General features: G+C 40.1%; 3 protein-coding genes across 5 annotated transcripts in view; all 3 read left to right on the plus strand.

Moving 5' to 3' along the window:
• Nucleotides 1–22,406, plus strand: part of LOC131480555 (olfactory receptor 4F15-like) — a 67,627-nt gene that overhangs the window by 33,271 nt on the left and 11,950 nt on the right. The window contains exon 1 of one of the 3 annotated variants that reach the window (XM_058666125.1): nucleotides 11,496–11,550. The exons of 1 other annotated variant lie outside the window; for it this stretch is intronic. The gene's annotated coding sequence lies outside the window, so the exon portion shown is untranslated. Of the gene's footprint in view, nucleotides 1–11,495; nucleotides 11,551–22,406 lie in introns of those variants that run through there. One more of the 3 variants, XM_058666126.1, reaches the window with a different exon arrangement.
• Nucleotides 2,679–3,605, plus strand: LOC101528366 (olfactory receptor 4F3/4F16/4F29-like). The gene has a single exon (XM_012928892.2). It carries the CDS (start codon nucleotides 2,679–2,681, stop codon nucleotides 3,603–3,605), a length of 927 nt encoding a protein of 308 aa, XP_012784346.2.
• LOC101534188 (olfactory receptor 4F3/4F16/4F29-like) lies at nucleotides 11,119–16,993 on the plus strand. The gene is made up of 3 exons (XM_058665385.1): nucleotides 11,119–11,160; nucleotides 11,496–11,550; nucleotides 15,992–16,993. The coding sequence occupies exon 3, from the start codon at nucleotides 16,022–16,024 to the stop codon at nucleotides 16,991–16,993; it is 972 nt and encodes a 323-aa protein (XP_058521368.1). The 5' UTR covers nucleotides 11,119–11,160; nucleotides 11,496–11,550; nucleotides 15,992–16,021.

The raw sequence follows: 22,406 nt of genomic DNA on the forward strand, positions 1-22,406 counted from the left end.
TTGTAAGCAGATAGAGTATTAGCCAGTTGAGCAATTGCACTGGTCCATGAAATTTTTGTTTTCACCTTGAAACTGATAGAAAAAAACAGCACATGATGTCACTGCTGTGTAAATCAAAGTCAACAATGGAATGAAGAATAAGAGTGTTGTCTGTGTAATGGTCAAATTGGTTGGTAAGGTGTTTTAACTAGTTTCACTTAGCAAAACTAGTTTCTGAGGTGGCATTTTACTGGAAGCTTCACATTGCTGTGTTCTTCCTCTGAGCCATTCATCTCCAAGGAGCTGGAGGTGTTCAAAGATGATCCTATTCAGCAGGGGTCTTCTACACAAAGGAAGCATCTATGATCATTATTTTTAAAGTAACTTATTTTGTTTATATAAAATGAACACATTTCATATATTTCACAATACAGACTAAGAAGCACAGTGATACTTTCCACCCCACCCTCCTTTCTCCCTGTGTTCCCCACAAACATTCCTTCCTTCCTTCCTTTCTTCTTTTAAAAAAATCTAACAATGGCATATTTTTATTTCACCTTGCAATCACATGCTTCACACTCCATTAGGTAAACCTTTTGACACAGCAAGGAGATCGTTTGAGCCAAAGGAGAAGAGGAACGTTTTAGAGATGGTAGGAGTGCTGATTGGGCCAGAATGGCATGACCATTCTTGAGACAACGAGAAACCGCTATCCAATGGGGAATGATTCGTAGCAATTGAGGCATAGCTCATGTTTTCACAATAGTAATCTGTTATGAAATGAGCTGAGAAGAGCACAGGTTGGGAACTGGGAACACTGGAATTTTCAGAATTCTTATTTTTTTCACCTCTGGCTGGTTAATCCTTATTATGTGTCATTTTGAAGCATGTCTTTCTGATTTATTCTATGCTTTTGATATTTGTGCTTCTTCCCTATAGCCTGAGATCCCACCCTATCCCAACCTGTTTCCAGATAAACCATGGAAAACTTTGGTGTTTCTTTTCCTCTTTCAGATGCTCCAGTTACAGGATAGCTGAGGATATTTTCCTTGGATTTTGGGTATTGTTTATTTGACAGTGACATGATCCAATGGAAGAATGGAGAGTAACAGATGACCACTTGAAAAACTAGAGTTATGCAACTTATTGACTGTAGAGCCAGAATGATCTCTGAAGTGTAAATCTGTTAAAATCTGCTCGTCACCAGTCTCGTATTATATTCACTACAGCAAAAGCCTTTGTATAGATTCATTTATTTGTGTCTTAGTGTGTACTTTTTCTTTCTTTTCCCTTGATCCAGAGCTATATATATATATCCTCTTATTTTGCAACGCTAACTCATCTTTTTTCAAAAGTATATTTACTTTTAATTTTTATCTTATTTATGATAGAAAGTGGGAAAAGTGAGATTCCATCTCAATTTACTGCTCAAATGCCTGTAATGGCCAGGGCTGGGCCAGACTAAAGCTGCCAGCCAGGAACCTAGTTCAGGTCTTCTAGGTGGTGAAAGCAACTCAACCGTGTGGGCCTTTACCCATTACCCATTACCCCTCAGGAAGTTAAAATCAAGCACAGAGTTGGGACTGAAACCCAGGCATTCTGATATTAGATGTGGGTGTCCCAACTGATTTGATAACTCCTAGGCTAGATGCCATCCCAACTCTTCTTATCTTTGTTCTTGACTTAGCCTATTTGTGATATTCCAGAATATTATGATCAATTACTTCTGATTCCTGTGCTCTTTCACATTGATTTCATTGGCTCATATGAAATGCTCATTTCTCATTTGTTTAATTGCTAGAATATTCTGCTTTCTTCTTTTATTTTATAATTGGCTTTTATTCTTTTATTTTATAATGGCTCAGTTGAGTAACTTTCTTAGTATGCATGTTTTCCTTAACCTCTGGAAATCTGAGTTCTTCTCACCATTGTTCATCCATTTATTTATCCCATAGATATTTATGAAAACATATGATGTACGTATTAGGAACATCATAGTCATTGAGAATGCATTAGTGAAAAATTCCTATAAGGTCATTGTCTTAATTAATCTTTTTGATTCCACTGAAACACTCTTCACCCTTTCAACATAATCTGTTGATTTCCTTGCTCGACTAGGACAGGCTTCAAGATTCTTTTGCAGAAGCTGGAGGCTAGAACCAGAGCAGCAGCTGCACCTGTATGTATCTCATACGTGTTCCTTTTACTCAGCTGGCTTGTGCTATTGGTATGAGACGGTGGCTGGGACTGCAACTGCCACCCCTTGCTTGGGATTCTCTCTTACGTTCATTAGCTCATGGACTAAGGATGTGTGTATATTTCTATGTTCAAGCACCCTGCCTTCTGCAGTCCACCCATATCATCAAAGTCAGAGGCAAGAAGATCTGACTTGGGTTTTAGCCTGTCCTTGTGGAGTCTAGTTTTTGACTGCGGGTTCCAATTTATTCTGCCTTTCCCCAACTTTACATTCAGTTGTCTGACTGCCTGACCTGAGGACTTCAAGCTATAACATTCTATATAAAGACAACGGACTGCTAAAACAGCTCCCGTGATTATGTAAGGTCAACTTCCTGTGACAAAGGCCATAGTGTAGTATTTCCAACTTGTTATGCTAATGGACCCCTGAATGATACAGCAAATGATTTCACTTCTTTCTCCTGTTCTTTCAGGACAATCTGGATTCAGAAGTAGTTGAGACCATGGGGGAAGGAAATGATTCAGTGGTGTCTGAGATTGTGTTGGTAGGACTCACTCATTCTTTGGAGATGCAGCTTGTCCTCTTTCTCATTTTCTCTGTTTGCTATATGGCAGGAATGCTAGGAAACCTCCTAATTGTGCTCACAGTGACCTGTGATTCCCACCTGCACTCCCCCATGTACTTCTTGCTGGCTAATCTCTCTTTTATTGACATATGGGTTTCCTCCATTACAGTTCCCAAGATGATTTCTGATCTTTTCAAGGAGAGAAAAATAATCTCTTTCAAAGCTTGCCTTACACAAATGTTCTTCATTCATGTCACGGGAGGAACTGAGATGGTGTTGCTCATATTTATGGCCTTTGACCGATATATTGCCATATGTAGGCCTCTGCATTACCTGATCATCATGAACATCAGAACTTGTGTTATACTCTCGGTGGTTGCCTGGACTATGGGAATCATCCACTCACTGATCCAGCTTGCATTTGTTGTAAACCTACCACTTTGTGGTTCCAATGAAATGGACAGCTTTTACTGTGATCTTCCTCGATTTATTAAACTTGCTTGTACAGTCACTTATAGATTGGAGTTTGTGGTTACTGCTAACAGTGGCTTCATCTCCTTGGGAACGTTCATCATTTTGATGGTCTCCTATATCTTCATCTTGGTCACTGTTTGGCAGCACTCCTCAGGTGGCCTGTCCAAGGCCCTGTCTACATTGTCTGCTCATGTCACCGTTGTGATTTTATTTTTCAGTCCATGCATTTTCGTGTATTCATGGCCATTTCTCACAGTGCCTATAGATAAATTTCTTGCCATTTTTGATGTAATAATCACCCCATTTCTGAACCCTGTCATTTACACTTTTAGAAACAAAGAGATGAAGATGTCCATGAAGAGAATATTCAGCCAATTGCTGAGTTTCTAGAAGTTGTTTTAACTTATTTAAAAGAAAAGATTGTTTATTTTTATTTGAAATGCATATTTTTACAGAGAGAGAAGGAGAGACAGAGAAGTCTTCCACTTCCAATGGGCCACAACAGCCAGAGATGAATTGATCCAAAGCTGGGAGCCACATGGGTCTCCCACATGGGTGTGGGATTCCATCCAGGCTGCTTTCCCAGACCATAAACATAGCACTATTAACTTAGTTTGATACAAGAAAGACAAATATCTCTAACATGCCCCATCCGTATTATAAACATGGGACACAGCACAAGCCTGCTTACTAGGTTAATGCATTTCCCTAATGTGCTTTTTGTCTCCAAACAAGGAGGATATACTGTTCTTCCTTTGTTCTGCAATGTGTTAAATAAAAAGTGTTAATGTAGAGCTGTTTCCACATTTTTCTCAGCCTTTTTGATAAAGAGAATTCTGGGCTGTCTGGAAAAATTCTCTGCATTATGAGGAGAATCTTTTCTTGTCAGATTGATTTTGGGGATTTTTGTGCAGAATATGAACAAAGTGCTTGGAAAATAGGCAAGGTTTGGGGAGGGGGGGGAGAACCCAAGTATCTATGTAATTGTGTCACATAATACAATGTAATTACTGAAGTTAAACAATAAATAATTAAAAAAAAATAAAATAAAAAGAAAGAAAGAAAAAGAAAAAAAAAAAAGGAAAAAAAAAAAAAAAAAAAAAGAAATTGCTTTTGAAGTTCAGGGTGAGATGTCTTGGAGCAGGTATAATGTGGATTTTAAGGAGATATTATTGATATATTATTACCTTATGTATATTACATTTCAATAAACAAAATGAAGGAACTTATATTATTTTGAAACTATTTTGTTTTTATCAGTCTACATTGATTCTGTGAGTTCCATCCCTTTAAGCGTTTCTGCTAGTTGTGCATAGTAACTACAAATAAAGCCCTATAATTATTCCAATTCTTACAAAAACTACCTGTACACTGTCAAGAGAGTTTTTTTTAATGATTTGCTTATTTATTTGAACGTTGGAATCACAGAGAGAAACAGAGAGGCAGAGGTCTTCCATCTGGTGGTATACTTCTCTGATAGCTACAATTGCCAGGGCTAGGTCATGCTGGAACCCAGAGCCAGGAGCCAGGAGCTGCATTCAAGTCTTCCACTTGGGTGGTAGAGGCCCAAATACTTGGCCCATCTTCTGCTGCTTTTCCCATTAGCAGGCCATTGGCAGGGAGCTTGGATGGAAGTGGAACACCTGACACTTGAATCAGAATCCCTATGGGAGGCCACATTGCACGTGATGGCTTCACCAGCTATACCATAATGCCAGCCCTGTCAGAATATTTGAACAATGGAGGCTTAGTACGGAGTAAAGACAATAACCCAATTTATTCTCTTCCCACTAGTGCTTTTTTCAATTCCCCAGGGTTGGGAAACTTCTTTTTCAATGACACAGTTATAAAATTTTGAGGCAGACTAACTGATTTCAAAGACTAGCCTTGCTTTTTACTATCAAGTTGTTTAGATTTATGCTTAAGTTCTTTCATCTGTAAAATGGAGATAGTTTGAACTATTTGAAATTCATGATATTTGGTTGTTTCTGATTTTAGGGAATGACAGCTTATTTTGATTAATATCTTTTTCATGAGGCTTTAAATAACAGCTGAATTAAACGTGGTACATATACAGTATGGAATACTTCTCAGCCACAAAAAGCAACGAAATCCTGTCTTCTGCAACAAATGGATGCAACTGGAAACCATTCTGCTTAGTAAAATAAGTGATTCCCCAATAGACTAGTATCTAGTTTTTCCTAATCTGTTGGAACTAATATACAGAGCACAAAAAATGTAATCTACATGAGATTGACATTTTGAGATTTGATTATTGTTTACAGCCTTTGTCTATACTCTTGAGAAAGAGTAGGGTCTTTTTTCTACTTGATATTAGTTGAATTATTTACTTAATGGGGTGTTAATCCTGTGTTTGCAAAGCACGCCATTGTAAAAGTTAACAGTAAAAAATAAGAAAGGAGGAGAGAGGGTTGGGTGGGAAGTATCACGCTGCACCTAAATTTGTATTGTGAAATCAAGCACTCGCGTTTAGAGTTGCAGTTTAGCTTAGAAGTGAAGGAACATGTATTTCATATCAGAGTTCCTGAGTTTAACACCTGATTCTGGCTCCTAAATTCAGCTTCGTGCTAATGAAGACTCTGGGAGGCAATGGTGGTGGCATACACAATTAGATTCCTGACACCCACCTGGGAGACCCAGCCTGTGTCCTTGGCTCCTGCTGTTACCTTTATCCCAGGCCATTGCTGGTATATGGGGAGGGAACCAGTAAAAAGTGGCTCTGTCTCTGTCTACTTGTCAAAAACTAAAAAAAAAAAAAAAAAAAAAAAACTTGCTCTTTTCCTAATAGGGAAAGAGTATTAAGTTGTTAAAATTATCAAAATATTTGAATATTCTTGAGGCCTTCATAGTGTAACAATCCAACTTTCTATACTTTCTCTTTTATGCGAAGTCTGAATTCTATGGTGCTTCTTACTATTCAGAAAGAAGTTACAGGCTGGTTAGTTTAAACAAGTATAGAAATTCAACTGGTGAAAAAGTATATTGTTCCAATTCCTGTGGCAGCAGATGTGGGAGGAATCTACCTGTGTTAGAAATCTACAACCTAGGGGCCGGCATCATGCTTCAATAGACTAACCCTCCAACTTCAAGCACCAGCATCCCGTATGTGCACTGGTTCCTGTCCTGGCTGCTCCATTTTTTTAAGCTTTATTTATTTGTATTGGAAAGGCAGATTTATTGAGAGATGGAGAAACAGAGAAAAAGATCTCTTTCATCAGCTGGCTCACTCCTCAAATGGCCACAATAGCCGGAGCTGAGCTGATCTGAAGCCAGCAGCCAGCTTTGGGCAAGCCTCCACTGCTTTCTCAGCTCACAAGCAGGGAGCTGGATGGGAAGCGGAGCAACCAGGACATGAATCAGTATCCATATGGGCTCCTGGTCCTTAGAGGTGGAGGATTAGTCAGTTGAGACATTGTGCCGCCGGATGCTCCATTTCCGATCCAGCTCCTTTTTATGGCCTGGGAAAGCAGAGGATGGCCCAAAGCCTTGGGATCCTGCACCTGCCTGGGAGACCCAGAAGAACCTCTTAATTCTTGGCTTCAGATCAGCTCAGCTTTGGCCATTGTAGCCCTTTGGAGAGTGAACCAGCAGTTGGAAGATCTTTTTCTGTCTCTCCTCTCTGTAGATCTGCCTTTCTAATAATAATAATAATAATAATAATAATAATAATAATAATGCCTACAATCTAGAATTTATATGGACTGTCTTCTTAGATAAGTGCACATCATGGAAGGAGAGAATTGTGAACGCTCCAGAGACTAAAGGCAGTTGACACCACAGCCTGCCTGGGAAGCTGGGTGCCTGCTCTACCTCATTGTTCAGCCATGTTCAATAAAACCTCACATGATCTGCTTTCACGAACCCCACCAAAGTTTTATTCATCTTTCTCTTCCTTGTGTGCTGTGCCTAACAAGTTTTAGATTTCCTCTTATTTTAACACACCAAGATTGTGGCCTCCTGGGATTTGAACACCGACTTTTCCCTTTGCCTGCAGAGCACCACTGCCAGGATGTTTGGGGCAAGGGCCTCATCACTCAGGTTTCAGCGTGAGCGAGAAGTCCCAGGAGAGACCTCCCTCTTGCCTCTACTTAAGTCATTCTCTATAATATACTTTACTGTCTTCACAACCTTAATTGCCTCTTTAAAAAAGACTATTTGTTTATTTGAAAGGCAGAGAGGAAGAGAGAGAAATACACAGAAAGAAATAGGGAAAGATATTGTGGATGGAAGAACTCTGTCTCACTGCTCTTTCAAACAAATAAAGGTATGAAAGTTGGGACTCACACAGTGGCTCAACAGGCTAATCCTCAGCCTGCTAGCACCAGCATCCCATATAGGCACCAGTTCATGTCCTTGCCTTCTGATGCAGCTCCCTGCTTGTGGCCTGGGAAAGCAACAGAGGAAGGACCAAAGCATTGAGCTCCAGTATTCACGTGGGAGACCCAGAAGAGGCTTCTGGCTCTTGGGTTCAGATTGGCTTAGCTCTGGCTGTTGCAGCCATTTGGGGTGTTAATCAGCAGGTTCACTTCCTTGGGACTCTGCCTTTCAAATAGATTAATCCGGGCCCGGCGGCGTGGCCTAGCGGCTAAAGTCCTTGCCTTGAACACACCAGGATCCCATATGGGCGCCAGTTCTAATCCCGGTAGCTCCACTTGCCATCCAGCTCCCTGCTTGTGGCCTGGGAAAGCAGTTGAGGACGGCCCAAAGCCTTGGGATCCTGCACCCCTGTGGGAGACTTGGAGGAGGTTCCAGATTCCCGGCTTCAGATCGGCACAGCGCCGGCCGTTGCGCTCACTTGGGGAGTGAAACATCGGATGGAAGATCTTCCTCCCTGTCTCTCCTCCTCTCTGTATATCTGACTTTGTAATAAAAATAAATAAATCTTTAAAAAATAGATTAATCCTTATTAAAAAATAAGAAATTAAGTTTTAAAAACAGTGATATTTACTGTGGATTTTTTTCCAGGCTAAAAGAATTAATTCCTTTGTATACTCTTTTTTTTTTTTTTGAAACAGCATTTTCCCCCTCCCTCCATCCTTTCCTTCCTTCTTTTTGAAAATTTGAAATAATTATAGAGGAGAGAGAGAAAATATTCCATCTGCTTGTTCATTCCCCAAATGAGCCCAGTGGCCAGGGCTGGGGTGGGCGGAAGCTAGAAGTCAGGATCTTCAACTAGGTCTCGCACACCGGTGCAGAGGCCCAAGCGCTTGGGCCATTTTCTGCTGCTTTCTCAGGAGCATTAGCAGGGAGCTGGATGGGAAGTGGAGCAGCAGGGATCCCAACCGGTGCTCATATGGGGTGCTGGTGATACAGGGAAGGTTTACCTTGCTATACCACAGTGCTGGTGCTGGCCCCTAATGTCATGAATGGGGGTGAGTTTTATCCAATGCTCGTTGTTTGTACTTATGTGATAATTTCTTTTCAGTGGGAAAGGAAATTTTTTATGAAGTATTTGGTGAAATAAGATAAACACTTTTATAGTCATGTGACAGCATTTACATAGTTGTATCAAACATATGTAAGAATTACACCTCACAGTGCTAATTATAATTAATACAAACCTCAGCAATTTTAAGATCACATTTATTATTGGTTAACTCTACTTAGCACGTTATTTAAAATGTAATCTCTCAACTTGAATACAGGGCAAGAATTATTTTTCTAATACAAGTTACACATATTACTTTTCACATGCTGTTCTCTAACACTAGCTCAAATCTTTACAAACACAGAACGCACTGCAAACATAACAATTTCCTGGCAAAACTTGGATGCAAAACACATTGCAAACACAACAATTTCCTGGCAAAAACTTTGATGCAATCCTAATGTAAGGCACTGCCACTAATTTTAAAAAGGTCTCAGCAAGTTTTGACTTTTTTTTGTAATCAAGTCTTCATAAGCTATACAGTAATGTAACTTCAAGTAAAACTTATTAATATTCAGTTTCAGCTTTATTACTGGAAATGTGCTCTTAAGCTTGCTACATCTCTTCCCATTTTAATTATCTTCCTTTTGGCCTCCATCATATTCCCAAATTGTGTTCTACTTACTTTTATTTTAAATTACTTCATATGGAATACAACTGTCTTTCTTCAAAAGATTCATTGACTTGAGTTTCTACCATAGACGTTATGTGGCACAAAAATAAAAAATGGGGCCCAGCGCAGTAGCCTAGTTACTAAAGTCCTTGCCTTGCATGCGCTGGGATCTCATATGTACGCCGGTTCATATCCTGGCTTCTCCACTTCCCTTCCAGCTCCCCTCCCTGCTTGTGGCCTAGGAAAGCAGTTGAGGATGACCCAAAGCCTTGGGACCTTGCACCCGCGTGGGAGACCTGAAAGAGGCTCCAGGCTCCTGGCTTTGGATTGGCCCAGCTCTGGGGACTGAACCAGATGATGGAGGATGTTTCTGCCTCACCAACCCCAGCTCTCTACGTAATTCTGCTGCCATCCCACAGAGGCGAGCCCACGAGTCCTCTATGGGATCTCTAGGATCTGCACCCGGATCTGGTTCTTTCACATCCTGGTGGGTACTGCCTAGTCTGATATGGCCCACTCCCTGCCCCAACACTTGTGGGTGGGTACTATGTTCTAGCCCAGCCAGGCATGCTCCCAGACCCAGCTTTAGCATGCGCTGATGGGCCACAGGCAATGTTGCTTAGCCTATTCTAGATCTACCACGTGTGCAGGTGCCTTGGCCTGACCCAGACATGTCCTCCAGTTTCCTCCCTCTAGACCACTTGGTCTTAGCTCCCTTGCCTACTTTTGCATGCAGTGACCTGGTCTGTGGAAGACCCTAGAAGTCATTCCTTCTCTGCAAGCATGGCCACAGCTGCTCCCACTGCAGTATATTCCCAGACCCCCTTTCCTGGGCAATCTGCAGCTTCCCTGCCTGGAGGCCAGGGTGGCTTGTTCTGTCCCAGTGTTCCCATGCCTTCTCTACTTATCTTAAAATAAATTAAAAAAAACTAAAAGGATAAATAAATAAATAAATAAATAAATAAATAAATAAATAAAAATAAGCAACTATATTGGCATACTGGTAATAATTGACACAAATTTGGGATTCACCAGGCCTAGAATGCCCACCAGCTACTGGCTGCTTTTCTTCCAGCAATGTAACACTGTCCAGGTACAAGGCAACCTAGGCAGTTACCTACAGCTGGGAGTTATATTTCTACGTAACAGTTAAATGAGTTAATAATGTCTGAAGAATGATGGCAGGAAGAGAAGCAAAGGTAATGATCACAGAACCCTTCTCAATTAGCCCTACCTTCTGGTCCTAATGGAAAAGAATGCTCCCCCCCCCCCCCCGATTCTGTTAGTACTAGGACAGAGCACTTATTCTTTGTCCTAGTTTTGCTTCTCAATAATTTAAAGTATTGGGTTTACTAGTTTCTTTTAACTTCTCATTTTGAAATAAAAAGTTTGGCACACTTATCTAAGGCACCATTGCACTAAAACATCAGGAGCTGCATTTCTTTCTTCTGTTCCCCTGTCTTTTTTATTCCCTGGGTGAAAAGCAGTGTGGACTCTGAGGTCTAATTCCCAGGAAATTCCAATTGCAGAAGGAGTGGCTGTTCCCCTGACTCGGTAGTGTCATTGGTCACCAACACTGAGGTTCCTAATTAGGATCCCACTTGCTTGAGAAAAACACCATGAGACTCTGTTTTGGAAGAGGTTACCATCTCAGAGTGTGAAATCCTTGTTGGGACCTAGAAAAGCACTCCTGCTTCAAATATTGTCATGTCCAATGCATACAAAGGAAATACTACACAGTTCAGCAGATTGGACATTCATCCAACATCTTCCAGGATAGCTGGCGTGTCCAATTTTTGGTCAATGATTATTTCTCCTCTTAGTTTAATCTGCGTTGCCTGTGTGTCCTGGACAGAGCATGGGGAAGAGCAGGAAGATAAGTGAACTATGGATTTTACTAATGGTTTTAGAGAAGATTCTTTTTTTGGAAGCAGAAAACGCAAAACAGGATCTTGAAAGAAGGGTGAAATTTTGACCAGATGCGGATGTCCGTGAGTAGGACACAACGCATCTCTTTCATTCTCTCTGTTCCTTTCTGTACTCCTGTGCTATATTTTTCTTTAAATGGTGAATAAATTCCTAAGTTCTGTTTTAAAGTTCTGTTTTATGAATTCAATTTCTGTTGTTTGGCTCTCAATATCACTCAACTTCTCATCTTTATTTTTAGAAATGCTAGTTTAACTGTAATCAAAACTTCTTATCTTTTCACAAAATTTGTAGGGGATTGACACATCATCTAATGAGACCTGATTACATTCTTTTGTCTAACTCAGGTAAAAAAACATTCTGGTTCGTATTGCTTTTATCTGAGAGCAGGATAAATGAAAATTTTTATCATTGATCATATGAACTCGATTCTTGTGAAAATTTTGCTAAAGGAACCTAAGTCAGGTACAGGCACCATTTTAGAGGTTGAATAATAATTGTTGATTTCCTTCTTTTTGATGTGCAAGGAAAAACAAGGTGAGATTTGGAGAGTTGTATCAGCCTGGAATAGGCAAGAAGCATAGATGATTAGAAATATCTGTAGCTAAAGTAAAAATATGAGAGTCTATATAAAATTGGAATAACTGCACTGCTTCCTTCTAACTCTCACACAGAACTAGCTTAACATGTAAGCAGTTTAATTAGAGTGGGTCTATAATGGATACTTCTTTAAGGCTAGACATTTAGAGAAGCCTTCTGTTAGGCAGAGGGGTACCTGGACATGACTTGACAGCAGTGTGACAAGGGAACATATGGGAAAAGGTCTGGTGAAGGTGTCAGAGAATCAGTTTGCTGCCTATGTAATTAATATATTGAAGTATCATGACCCTGAAAATTATCTTTTAAAAAAATATTTATTTCAAAGGCAAATTGTCATAAGAGATTAGGGAGAGATGGGCAAGTAAGAGATACTTTTTTTGATCCATTGGTTCACTGCCCAAATATCTGCAACTCCCAGGGCTGGGCCAGGCCAAAGCCAGAAACCTGGAACTCCATCAGGGTCTCCACATAGGAGGCAGGGACCCAAGTACTTCAGCCGCCATCTGCTGCTTTGCTAGGCACATTGGCAGAGAGCTGGGTCAGAAGCAGAGAAGCAAGGACTTGATGTTTGTGTTCCAAGATCAGAAGTGGAATAGCTGGGACTCAGACTGATACCCATATGGGATGGGTGCCATAGGTAGACGATTAGCCTGTTACTCCACTGCGCCCTCCCCCAGGTGCTCAACTTGCACTTGAAAAACTAATTGCAAGAATTAGTTACTTCATTGTTCAAAATTGGCAATTCAGTTAAATTGTTTGAGTCCCCTTTTCTGATTTACAAAACGTGGATTATACAATTTCTTCACTAAATACTTGCTACAAAAAGTGAAAGATTTTTAGAGACAGGAAACTTCAGTGAAAGAGATGACTTAATACTGTAAACCTTGCTATTTCTATAATCCAAGAAGTGATAACTAAGATAACAAATACAGAATAGAATTTATGTTAGAGCTAATAGAAATTGTCTTATTTATAATTATGTTGGAGAATGGGAAGATAGTGTAGTTGCGTTTATAACTCAGAACTAATCATCAGATCTGTTTGGCTTTCTAAGAACCAATCTCCTGGCTTACACAGAAGATGTATTAAAGCAATGTTTTTTGAAATATTTTGAAATGCAGAATGAGGTCAGGAACAATAGAAACCTGACATGTAAAACTGAGGAAGTCATTGGTTATGTTATAATTAGGCTTGTTTTTATTACAGTTTTGTAACCCAGTTCCATTAGCACATGAATTAGCACATGAAGGAAAAGATTTGTAGGTGGTAAAGATGGGGAACCATTTACATATTATGATCTGAGAAAGGAGGTATGATTAAAAATAAAAATGTTTATTCTGGATATCTATTATAACTTAAAGATAGGTGAAGGTACAAAAAAAAAATGAGGTAACCGGTGAGTGTTGGATCTCGAGGTTGAAAAGTTGGTTAAGATGCCCATAGTTCAAATGGAGGGGCTGGGTTTGACATCTACCTCTGTCTTGAGTCCAGCTTCCTGCCAGTATGGACCCTGGGAGGCAGTGGCGAGGGCTCAAGTGGTTGGTATTGGCACCTGCTGAATCACTGAACATTTTTTGTTGGTGTTACTTAGATAAACAAGATGCTGTTTAGGGAGAGTAAGCTCATCATAACGTACAGGTGGTTGGCATTGTGACACAAAGTGTTAACTGCTGCCTACACTGATTGCTGTCCAGGCTGCTTCACTTCTAATCCAGCTCCCCTGCTAATGACCTGGACAAGCAGTGCAAGAAAGACCAAGTCCTGCACCCAGGTGGAGACTTGGGTGAAGGTCCTACCTTGACCCAGCCATGTTTGTTGTAGCCATTTGGGGAATGAATCAGAAGGTGGAAAATCTTTCTCTGTTTTTCTTGCTTCTTCTCTTTGCTGCTCAGTTTTTCAAACAGGAAAATCAGTCTTCTTTGAAAGACCAAACAACCCATATTATTCAGGCTGTATGGAGAGGTTAGTTATTTTGTGTTACAGTAGTTCAGAAAGAGTTAGAGAAGGCTAATGAAAAAGTCTGAAAGAAATGAGATGGGGGGTGCTTGTAATGTTAGGATTCATGGAGGAAAACTTCATTGGAAAATAGATGATTATGAGTTTTGTTTTTGTGATTAAAATCTCATAAATATGACTAATTTATTAAAATCTAGGTGATAGTGCTTAGCGAGCTGAGGGGAATATGATTTCAACATTCAGGAAAAAAATTAAGAAACTAGTGATTTTATATATATATACATAGCACACATGAAGTATATGTGGTATTAGGCTGAGCTTTGATGTATGCTGCAAGAAGAAAAAGATATTCTCAATAAAACCGAAAAATAGCAAGTAATGAAGAGCTGAACGATTTAGAAAATGAATTTAAGGAGAGAAGAATAATTCTAGAAATCTAAATTTTAGTCTAGAGGATTTGATGAAAAGGATACTTTTAAAAATACTTATTTTTTTAAAGATTTATTTATTTTATTTTTACAAAGTCATATAGACAGAGAGGAGGAGAGACAGAGAAGAAGATCTTCCGTCCGATGATTCACTCCCCAAGTGAGCCGCAACGTTCTGGTGCTGCGACGATCCGATGCCGGGAATCTGGAACCTCTTCTGGGTCTCCCACGCGGGTGCAGGGTCCCAAAGCATTGGGCCGTCCTCAACTGCTTTCCCAGGCCACAAGCAGGGAGCTGGATGGGAAATGGAGCTGCCGGGATTAGAACCGGCGACCATATGGGATCCCAGGGCGTTCAAGGCGATGACTTTAGCCACCAGGCCACGCCGCCGGGCCCTAAAAATATTTATTTATTTTTTACTAGAAAGGCAGATTTACAGAGAGGACAAATATCTTCCATGCGCTGATTCAATCTCCAGATGGGCTCAATAGCAGGAGCTGGGCCTGTCCGAAGACAGGATCCAGAAAGCTAGTTTTGGTTTTCCACATGGGTATAAGAGCCTCTGGCCCTTGATCACATTTACTGCTTTCCCAGGCAGGGAAGTGGACTGAAAGTAGATCATCTGGGACCCTAATCAGTGCCAATATGGGAGGCTGGCAATGCAGATGGAGGCTTAGCCTACACCACAGCATTGGCCCTGATGTGAAGGACTTTTGAAGGTAATGAGATAGAAGTCATGATAAAATATATGGAAAATAGCTTCAGAGCATGATAGGGAAAACAATAGGTTGTCTATAAGGATAAAAAGGAATTTAAGTGTGTGTGTGTGTGTGTGTAGGTTTGGGGGAAGCAGTCTCAAGGTTTCATCTTAATGGCATTGGTAGAATGTAGGAAGGAAATAAAACAGATTGGTAGGCATCAAATTATAAAATGAAATTAAAGAAATGGTCAGTGGAAAAGGGATGGTAACTGTGAAAATAGCAGAGACGTTAAGGCACTGCTTGGCTGCCTGCATCCCATGTTGGAGTGCATGGTTGGAATCCAGATACTCTGCTTCTGAACCGACTTCCTGCAAATGCATATCTCATGTTTTCAGTGCCCTCCACCCACATGACACACCTGTAGGGAGTTCCAGCCTGGCTTCCACCACCGTCAGCCCAACTGTCGTGAGATGTGGGCAGAGAACCAGGGGATGGGAGATTTTCACTCTCCCCTTGCCCCTTCCTCAGCCTTTTAAATAAATGAAAATAATAAATAAAGATTAAAGAAAGGAATGGAAAAATATGTTAGTAATGAATTGTATATCACTGTAACTAAATCTGAAAACTTTAAAAATGAAAAATTTATCTCCTTTTCTGATAAGAGGATGGCAAACCTAGAATATTCAAGTCATTTCAGTAAAGACTGCAGGAAATAGTAGAGTGGATATATGTAACAGACAAAAATAGAGTCTGCATTTTAGTATGTCCCTGTTCTATGACATTTTTCCATGTAAAAATAGGCAGTCTTTCTTTTATATTTCCTTGCATAACTCTCACTAAATTCTTACATACTTTTGTTTAAATATTCCCTATTTCATTATATACTAGAGCCCAAAGTAAATTTGAGGTTATGCAGTTACATACTGAAGACTTAGGAATGGAAAAAAATTCTCAGGCTGGCTCGTTGGGAGTCTTATGATGTGTAAACTCTAAGACGTGGCAATGTGACCTTAAGTTTTTGACATTGGAACCATCATTAGTCTATAATCAGAATATCTGTCTCAACTGAAATATTTTGCATTTTCCTCTCTTGTGTTCTTCAGATAATCAGGGTGAACTTTCATGTGAGGTTGATGGATAGAGGAAATCACTCAGTGGTGTCTGAGTTTTTGTTGCTGGGACTCACCAGTTCTTGGGAGCTTCAGGTTCTCCTCTTCCTGTTTTTCACGGTATTTTACGTAGCAAGTATGCTGGGAAACCTTCTCATTGTGTTCACCATCATCTCAGACCACCACCTACATTCCCCAATGTACTTTCTGCTGGCGAACCTCTCATTCATTGACACTGGCGTTTGCAGCATTGCCACCCCAAAGATGATTTACGACCTTTTCCGGAAACACAAAGCCATCTCTGTGAAAGGGTGCATCACTCAGATGTTCTTCATTCACGCTGTAGGAGGGACAGAGATGGTGCTGCTCACCGTGATGGCCTATGACCGCTATGTTGCCATCTGCAGGCCCCTGCACTACCTGACCATCATGAGCCTCAGAATGTGTGCTTCCCTTCTGGCTGTTGCTTGGACCATTGGTCTCATCCACTCTGTGGCTCAGCTGGCTTTTGTGGTGAACTTACCCTTCTGTGGTAGCAACCAAATGGATAGCTTTTACTGTGATTTTCCTCGGTTCATCAAGCTTGCGTGTACAGACACATACCAGCTGGAGTTTCTGGTCACCGCCAACAGTGGTTTCATCTCCATGGGCACCTTCTTCATCTTGCTTGTGTCGTACGTCTTCATCCTGCTCACGGTTCGTAAGCACTCTCCAGGCAGTTCTTCCAAGGCCCTCTCCACCCTCTCGGCTCACATCACTGTTGTGGTGTTTTTCTTTGGCCCTTGCATTATTATCTATGTGTGGCCATTTCCCACCTTGCCCATGGACAAATTTTTAGCTATCTTTGATGTTATTATCACTCCTTTTATGAATCCTGTCATCTATACTTTCAGAAATAAAGAGATGAAGGTGGCGATGCAGAGACTGGTTTCTAAGGCTTTGTATTTTTGCAAGCGATCTTTCATACACACTCCAAGAAATTCACATTCAGTTTGACTCTTCTTGGAAATCAATTCCTTTAATTAACACATCTCTTTTCAGTTTACTTAGGGTTTTCAATATGTCTGTAAAATCTCTCTTGTAATGACTGCTGTGATTGGTGATTTCACCATAGGGAGCCCTTGGTCACACCAAGGAATGAATACAGACTTGAAATGTCACTTACGTGTTGAGTACTGAAGACTTTGGTGATGATGCTTGTAATCCCAAGTACTGGACGTGTTTTCCGTGAACATCCAATGTTAGGCATACTGTCTGTGGCACTGGTTCTTCAGACTGTCTCCTCTGATTCCCAAACATTCCTGTGTTCATGCCTTCTGAGTTTCTCAGTGTCTTTATATGTGGAGGAATAAGGAAAATGAGGTTATTGCATAGAAAGTTTTGAGAGTTTGATGTTTTTAACATCTGGATTTGCTGCTTGAGTTTTCATTAGTGCCTACGGTAGTTGTGGTTTTGAAGTAATAATAGAATTGGGAAATAAAGCTGTTGTAAATCATAAAGTCACCTTAGGAAACTGTGACATATTTAAGGAATAAACTATTTTCAGATAATATGATAATTACTTTTTATCCCATTTTCCCTTAAAGATCAGTCATTATTTTTATATGGAAATGGAAACTGTGATATTGGGTGATTAAAAATTGATTCTCTGTTTTGGAATTACAAAGGGAAGGCACTGATTTATGAATAAATGAACAAGAATGAAAGTGTCCTGTTTGATATGACTCATATGTATGCCTAAGTAAAAAAAAATGAGAGTCTAAAAAATATTTTGTAAAATATATATTTTGTAAGTATATAGTTTGTAAAATATATATTCCTCTATGAAGGAAGAATAATAAATTTATAAAGAATTATATTAATATAAATTATATTGTACTAATTATATTAATTCATTCATATATATATATGTACTAATTAAAATGTAGTATTTATAGATATTGCTAATAAGTATTCAGGCAGAATATCTCTGTACTTTCTCAGTGGTATCAAATGAGTAGGAACAGGTGTCATCTGAAATACTGCTGTTTAAGTGCGGATTATACAATCTGGTAGTAAATTGTCATTCCTCCCATGAGCTCTAGCAACTATCATGGCTGCAGCAGATTGTTAGTAAAGGAATAATGTTAAAGGCAGACAGTAATATTTCTGGTAGAGCATTTCATTTCTCCTACAGAAATCTGCCACTGATTCTCAGATAAAAGGTTAAACTCTCAAATTTGGGCATGGTGGGATGGCACTTCGTTTTGTTGTTCTTGAGTTTATGTGGTCAGTGTTTTATTTTTGAAATACAATCCAAATTTCTAATGCCATTCCTAACTGCTAGGATTATGCCAGTCCTAAATCAGGGATACCCTTCCGGTAAGGAAGGTGAATTCCCATCTTTGAGAGGTAGCCTGAGCAGAGATAGACACCATGTGTTAACAGATACATTTTTCAAATTCTCTATTTTTGTTTAAAAATGTTTATTTTTATCTATTTGAAGAACTGAGCAAGAGGGAGAGAAAAGGAGAGAGAGAGAGAAATCTTTCATCTGCTGTTTCACTTATTTTTATAAATGGTTAGTTGCTTGAAAGGCAGAGTTGTAGGTGGGGGTTGGGGGAGAGAGAGAGAAAACAACAGCACACATCCACTGCTTCACTGAAAGTGAGAGCGAGACAGAGACACACACACACACACATACAGAGAGAGAGAGAGAGAGAGAGAGAGAGAGAGAGAGAGAGAGAGAGATTGAATCTACTGAGTCACTCCCCAAAGATCTGCATGGGTTTCTGTTCCAAAGCCAGCAGCCCTGAGTTTTCCTGGTATCCCACGTGGTGACAGGTGCCCAAGCACTTGGTTTATCCCTTGCTGCTTTCCCAGCTGCATTAGCACGGAGCTGGATTGGAAGTGGAACAGATGGGAAGCCAACATTGTAGGCAATGTCTTTACCTGCTGTGTCACAGTGCCAGTCCCTGCTATTTCCTTTTCTAAATTTCCCAAACAGCCATGGTTGGCCAGATGGGAGTCAGAAGAACAGAACTCTGGATCTCCCTGAAAAGCAGTATGTACCCAAGTACTCTGCGGCTGCGTCAGCAGTGAACTGGATGGAAAATAAAGAAGCCAGGGTTTGAGCCAGCTGTCTGATAAGGGATGTGGGTATTGCAAGCATTAGCTTAAACTTCTGCATAACTATGCCCACTCATTTTTTAAATGCTCATTATGTGAAATTTATAAATAATATAATACAAAACATAATCGTACTCTACTATGCTGTCTCCTGTTTTTGAAATGTACCAGTGATGTATGTGGCAATCTTTCCATGTGATATATTTAGCCACATATCATTGTTTAAAGATTTATTTTATTTATTTTTTATTGGAAAGTCAGATATACAGAGAGGAGGAGAGACAGAGAGGAAGATCTTCTGTCCCATGATTCACTCCCTAAGCAGCTGCAACAGCCAGTGCTGCGCCAATCCGATGCCAGGAGCCCAGAGCTTCTTCCAGGTCTCCCATGCGAGTGCAGGGTCCCAAGGCTTTGGGCTGTTCTTGACTTCTTTCCCAGGCCACAAGCAGGGAGCTGGATCAGGAAGCGGGGTTGCTGGGATTAAAACTGGTGCCCACATGGGTTCCCGGTGCGTGCAAGGTGAGGACTTTAGTCACTAGGCAACCACGCCAGATCCAACATATCATTTTTGATGATTACATAGTTTGTTTTACAGAACTTCCATATTTTTAAAATCTAATGTACTTAGGAAGAAATACATTTAGTCATATAGTCACCAAATTTGACTATTAGGATATATATGATAATTTTCATTGTGCACTTCTCTGATTATTTTCTTTTAAAAAGTGTATTTACATATTCCATTTTTTTTGAGTCAGAGAGATTGAAAGAGAAAGGGACAGAGACATGAAGCTCTTCCAATCACTGGCTTATTTCCTGATAATCTGTGACAGAGCTACACCAGGTTAAAGCGTGGAACCGCGAAGTTTGTGTGAGTCTCCTACCTGAGCCATCATCTGTTACCTCCCAGAGTGTGCATTAGCAGGAAACTATCAGAATGAAGCTAGGACTTGAAGAGCAGGCATTCAGGCATGCCATGTCATGTCTCAAGGGGCATTTAGCTACTCTGCCACCTGAGCCCCTGAAGTGAATATGGAGTGTTGACCATGCGTTTTGCATTGTGGATGCAGCTTGACTGTCTTCACTGAATAGGTTATGGCTGTGTGTGGCAGAGGCATTGGAGCTGACCCACAGAGGTTCTTTAGGAGAGCTAACATGAGATGACACATTGTGAAAGGTGATAGCAAGTATGTAAACAAGGAGAGATCATGACTGAGATGCAAAGATGTCTTGTTAAATGTGGTGAAAGATGGCTTTGCTGAAGAAGGCGTAGTTGTTTGAAGAGAAGAGATAATTACTGCCTCTTACCTCTGGGTCCTCGTTGAAAAGAGTGGTTTTGTTCCACCCCAGTGAAATTTCTACTCAGGGGTGGAACACAACAGATAATCTTTGTACTTCTAGTTTTACTTCCCAAGAATCCTAAAGTGTTAATTTCTTCTAATTTCTCATTTTAAAAGTAAAAATATTTTGGCACACCTATCTAAGGCACCATTGCACTAAAACATCAGGAGCTGCATTTCTTCTGTTCCCCTGTCTTTTTTATTCCCTGGGTGAAAAGCAGTGTGGACTCAGGTCTAATTCCCAGGAAATTCCAATCGCAGAAGGAGTTCCCCTGACTCGGTACTGTCATTGGTCACCAACACCGAGGTTCCTAATTAGGATCCCGCTTACTTGGAAGAGGTTACCATCTCAGTTAGAATGTGAGATCCTGGTTGGGACCTAGAAAAGCACTCCTGCTTCAAATATTGTGATGTCCAATGCATACAAAGGAAATGTTACACAGTTCAGCAGTAGTTGATATGTCTCTAATTATTGTTCAGTAATTTTCTCTGAATTTAGTTTTTATTTGACATATTTTTTGCATATGTATTTTGGACAAGGCATGGAGAAGAGTATGAAAATGAGTCAGTTTGGGATTTTACTAATGATACTAATGATACTAAACACTGAACAGGATCTTGAATGAAGGGTGGAATTTTGACCAGAAGATGATGTTCCAGGAAGTGAAAGGAGCAATTTTCATTCTTTCCATTATTTTTTGTAATCCTATTCTACATTTTGCTTTAGCATTTTACACTGTATAAATTATTAAGTGAGGCTTTCAATATCTGTTTTATAAACAGTCTCATTCTCTGACGTTCGATGTTCAGGATTACTGCAGTAAGTTCTTATCTTTCTCTTTTAGAAATGTTAGTTTCCATGTAAGTGAATCTTCTGGCAAAATGGGAGGGAGATTGATCTGTGATATGATGAAAATTGATTAGATTCTTTGGTCTAACTCAGGCAAGAGAGTTTTGATTTTCATTGCTTTTATTGGGAGCAAGATTAATGAAAATTTCCTCATTGAACATGAATACTTTCTCTGAGAAGAGTCAGCTTTCTTTAGTGTAAGTAACATTGATGGAACACACAACAAAATTCAGCAAACTCGATTCTGATTTGTGAATTTTGCAATAGGGAGCTAAATCCTGTACAGGCAGTGTTTTAGAAGTTGATTGCTCAATTGCTGATTTTCTGCTTGGTGTGTCAGGAGGGCAGTGTGAGTATTGGAGAGCTTTAGTAGCCTGGAATAATCAGGATGCAACATGGTTTGGAATATCTGTAACTAAAATGTAAGTTTGACACGAGTGTATTTTCTATGAAACGAGATCACTGCACTGATTTTCTCTTAACTGCATACATTGAACTGGCTCAATGTGTGAATGTTAATTGCAGAAGATCTGGAAAGGGTAATTCTGTCTGCTAGGAACCTGGAGAGGAGTGGACCTGTGAGGAGTGTAAGCGGACTTCAGATGGCCAGAGACCGGTGGGGGATGTGAAGGCAGGCGATGCCTCAGGGAAGGCAGCAAATCGAGAGACAGTAGAGGGACTGGAGATGACGTGCAGACACCCAGGAATCATTTTTCTCCCGGAAAAAATTTATCCTGACTCTGACTTCTTCCTGCCCCTGAAACTCATCTTAGACTTCAGGTTGCCTGCGACTTACAGAATAGTGTAGTGAAAAACACCTGGAGGTGGGGACCTGCTTGTCTTTCAATGTTTTTCTTTAAAAGAGAAATGCATGTGTCCAATTAAAAATTTGTAAGTAAAACTGGAAAGAAAAAGAAGTACTCACCCTGGATCCCTCCATAAAAGTCTTTTTTTTTTTTTTTTTTGGTCAGGTGCCTTTCTATGCATTTGAATTAAAATATAATCCTAAGACTTGGGCTTGAATTTGATATTTCAAGGTGCAAAATCAGGTGATTCATTTAACTTCTTTGAGTCCTTTTCTGATCTGAAAAATTATGTGTAGCTAGTGAAG

The sequence above is a fragment of the Ochotona princeps genome, chromosome 6, assembly GCF_030435755.1.
Source record: "Ochotona princeps isolate mOchPri1 chromosome 6, mOchPri1.hap1, whole genome shotgun sequence".
Lineage (NCBI taxonomy): Eukaryota > Metazoa > Chordata > Mammalia > Lagomorpha > Ochotonidae > Ochotona > Ochotona princeps.

What these genes read in the sequence shown, in the direction of transcription:
- LOC101528366 (XM_012928892.2), top strand. Translation starts at nt 2,679, where the DNA reads ATGGGGGAAGGAAATGATTCAGTGGTGTCTGAGATTGTGTTGGTAGGA.
- LOC101534188 (XM_058665385.1), top strand. Translation starts at nt 16,022, where the DNA reads ATGGATAGAGGAAATCACTCAGTGGTGTCTGAGTTTTTGTTGCTGGGA.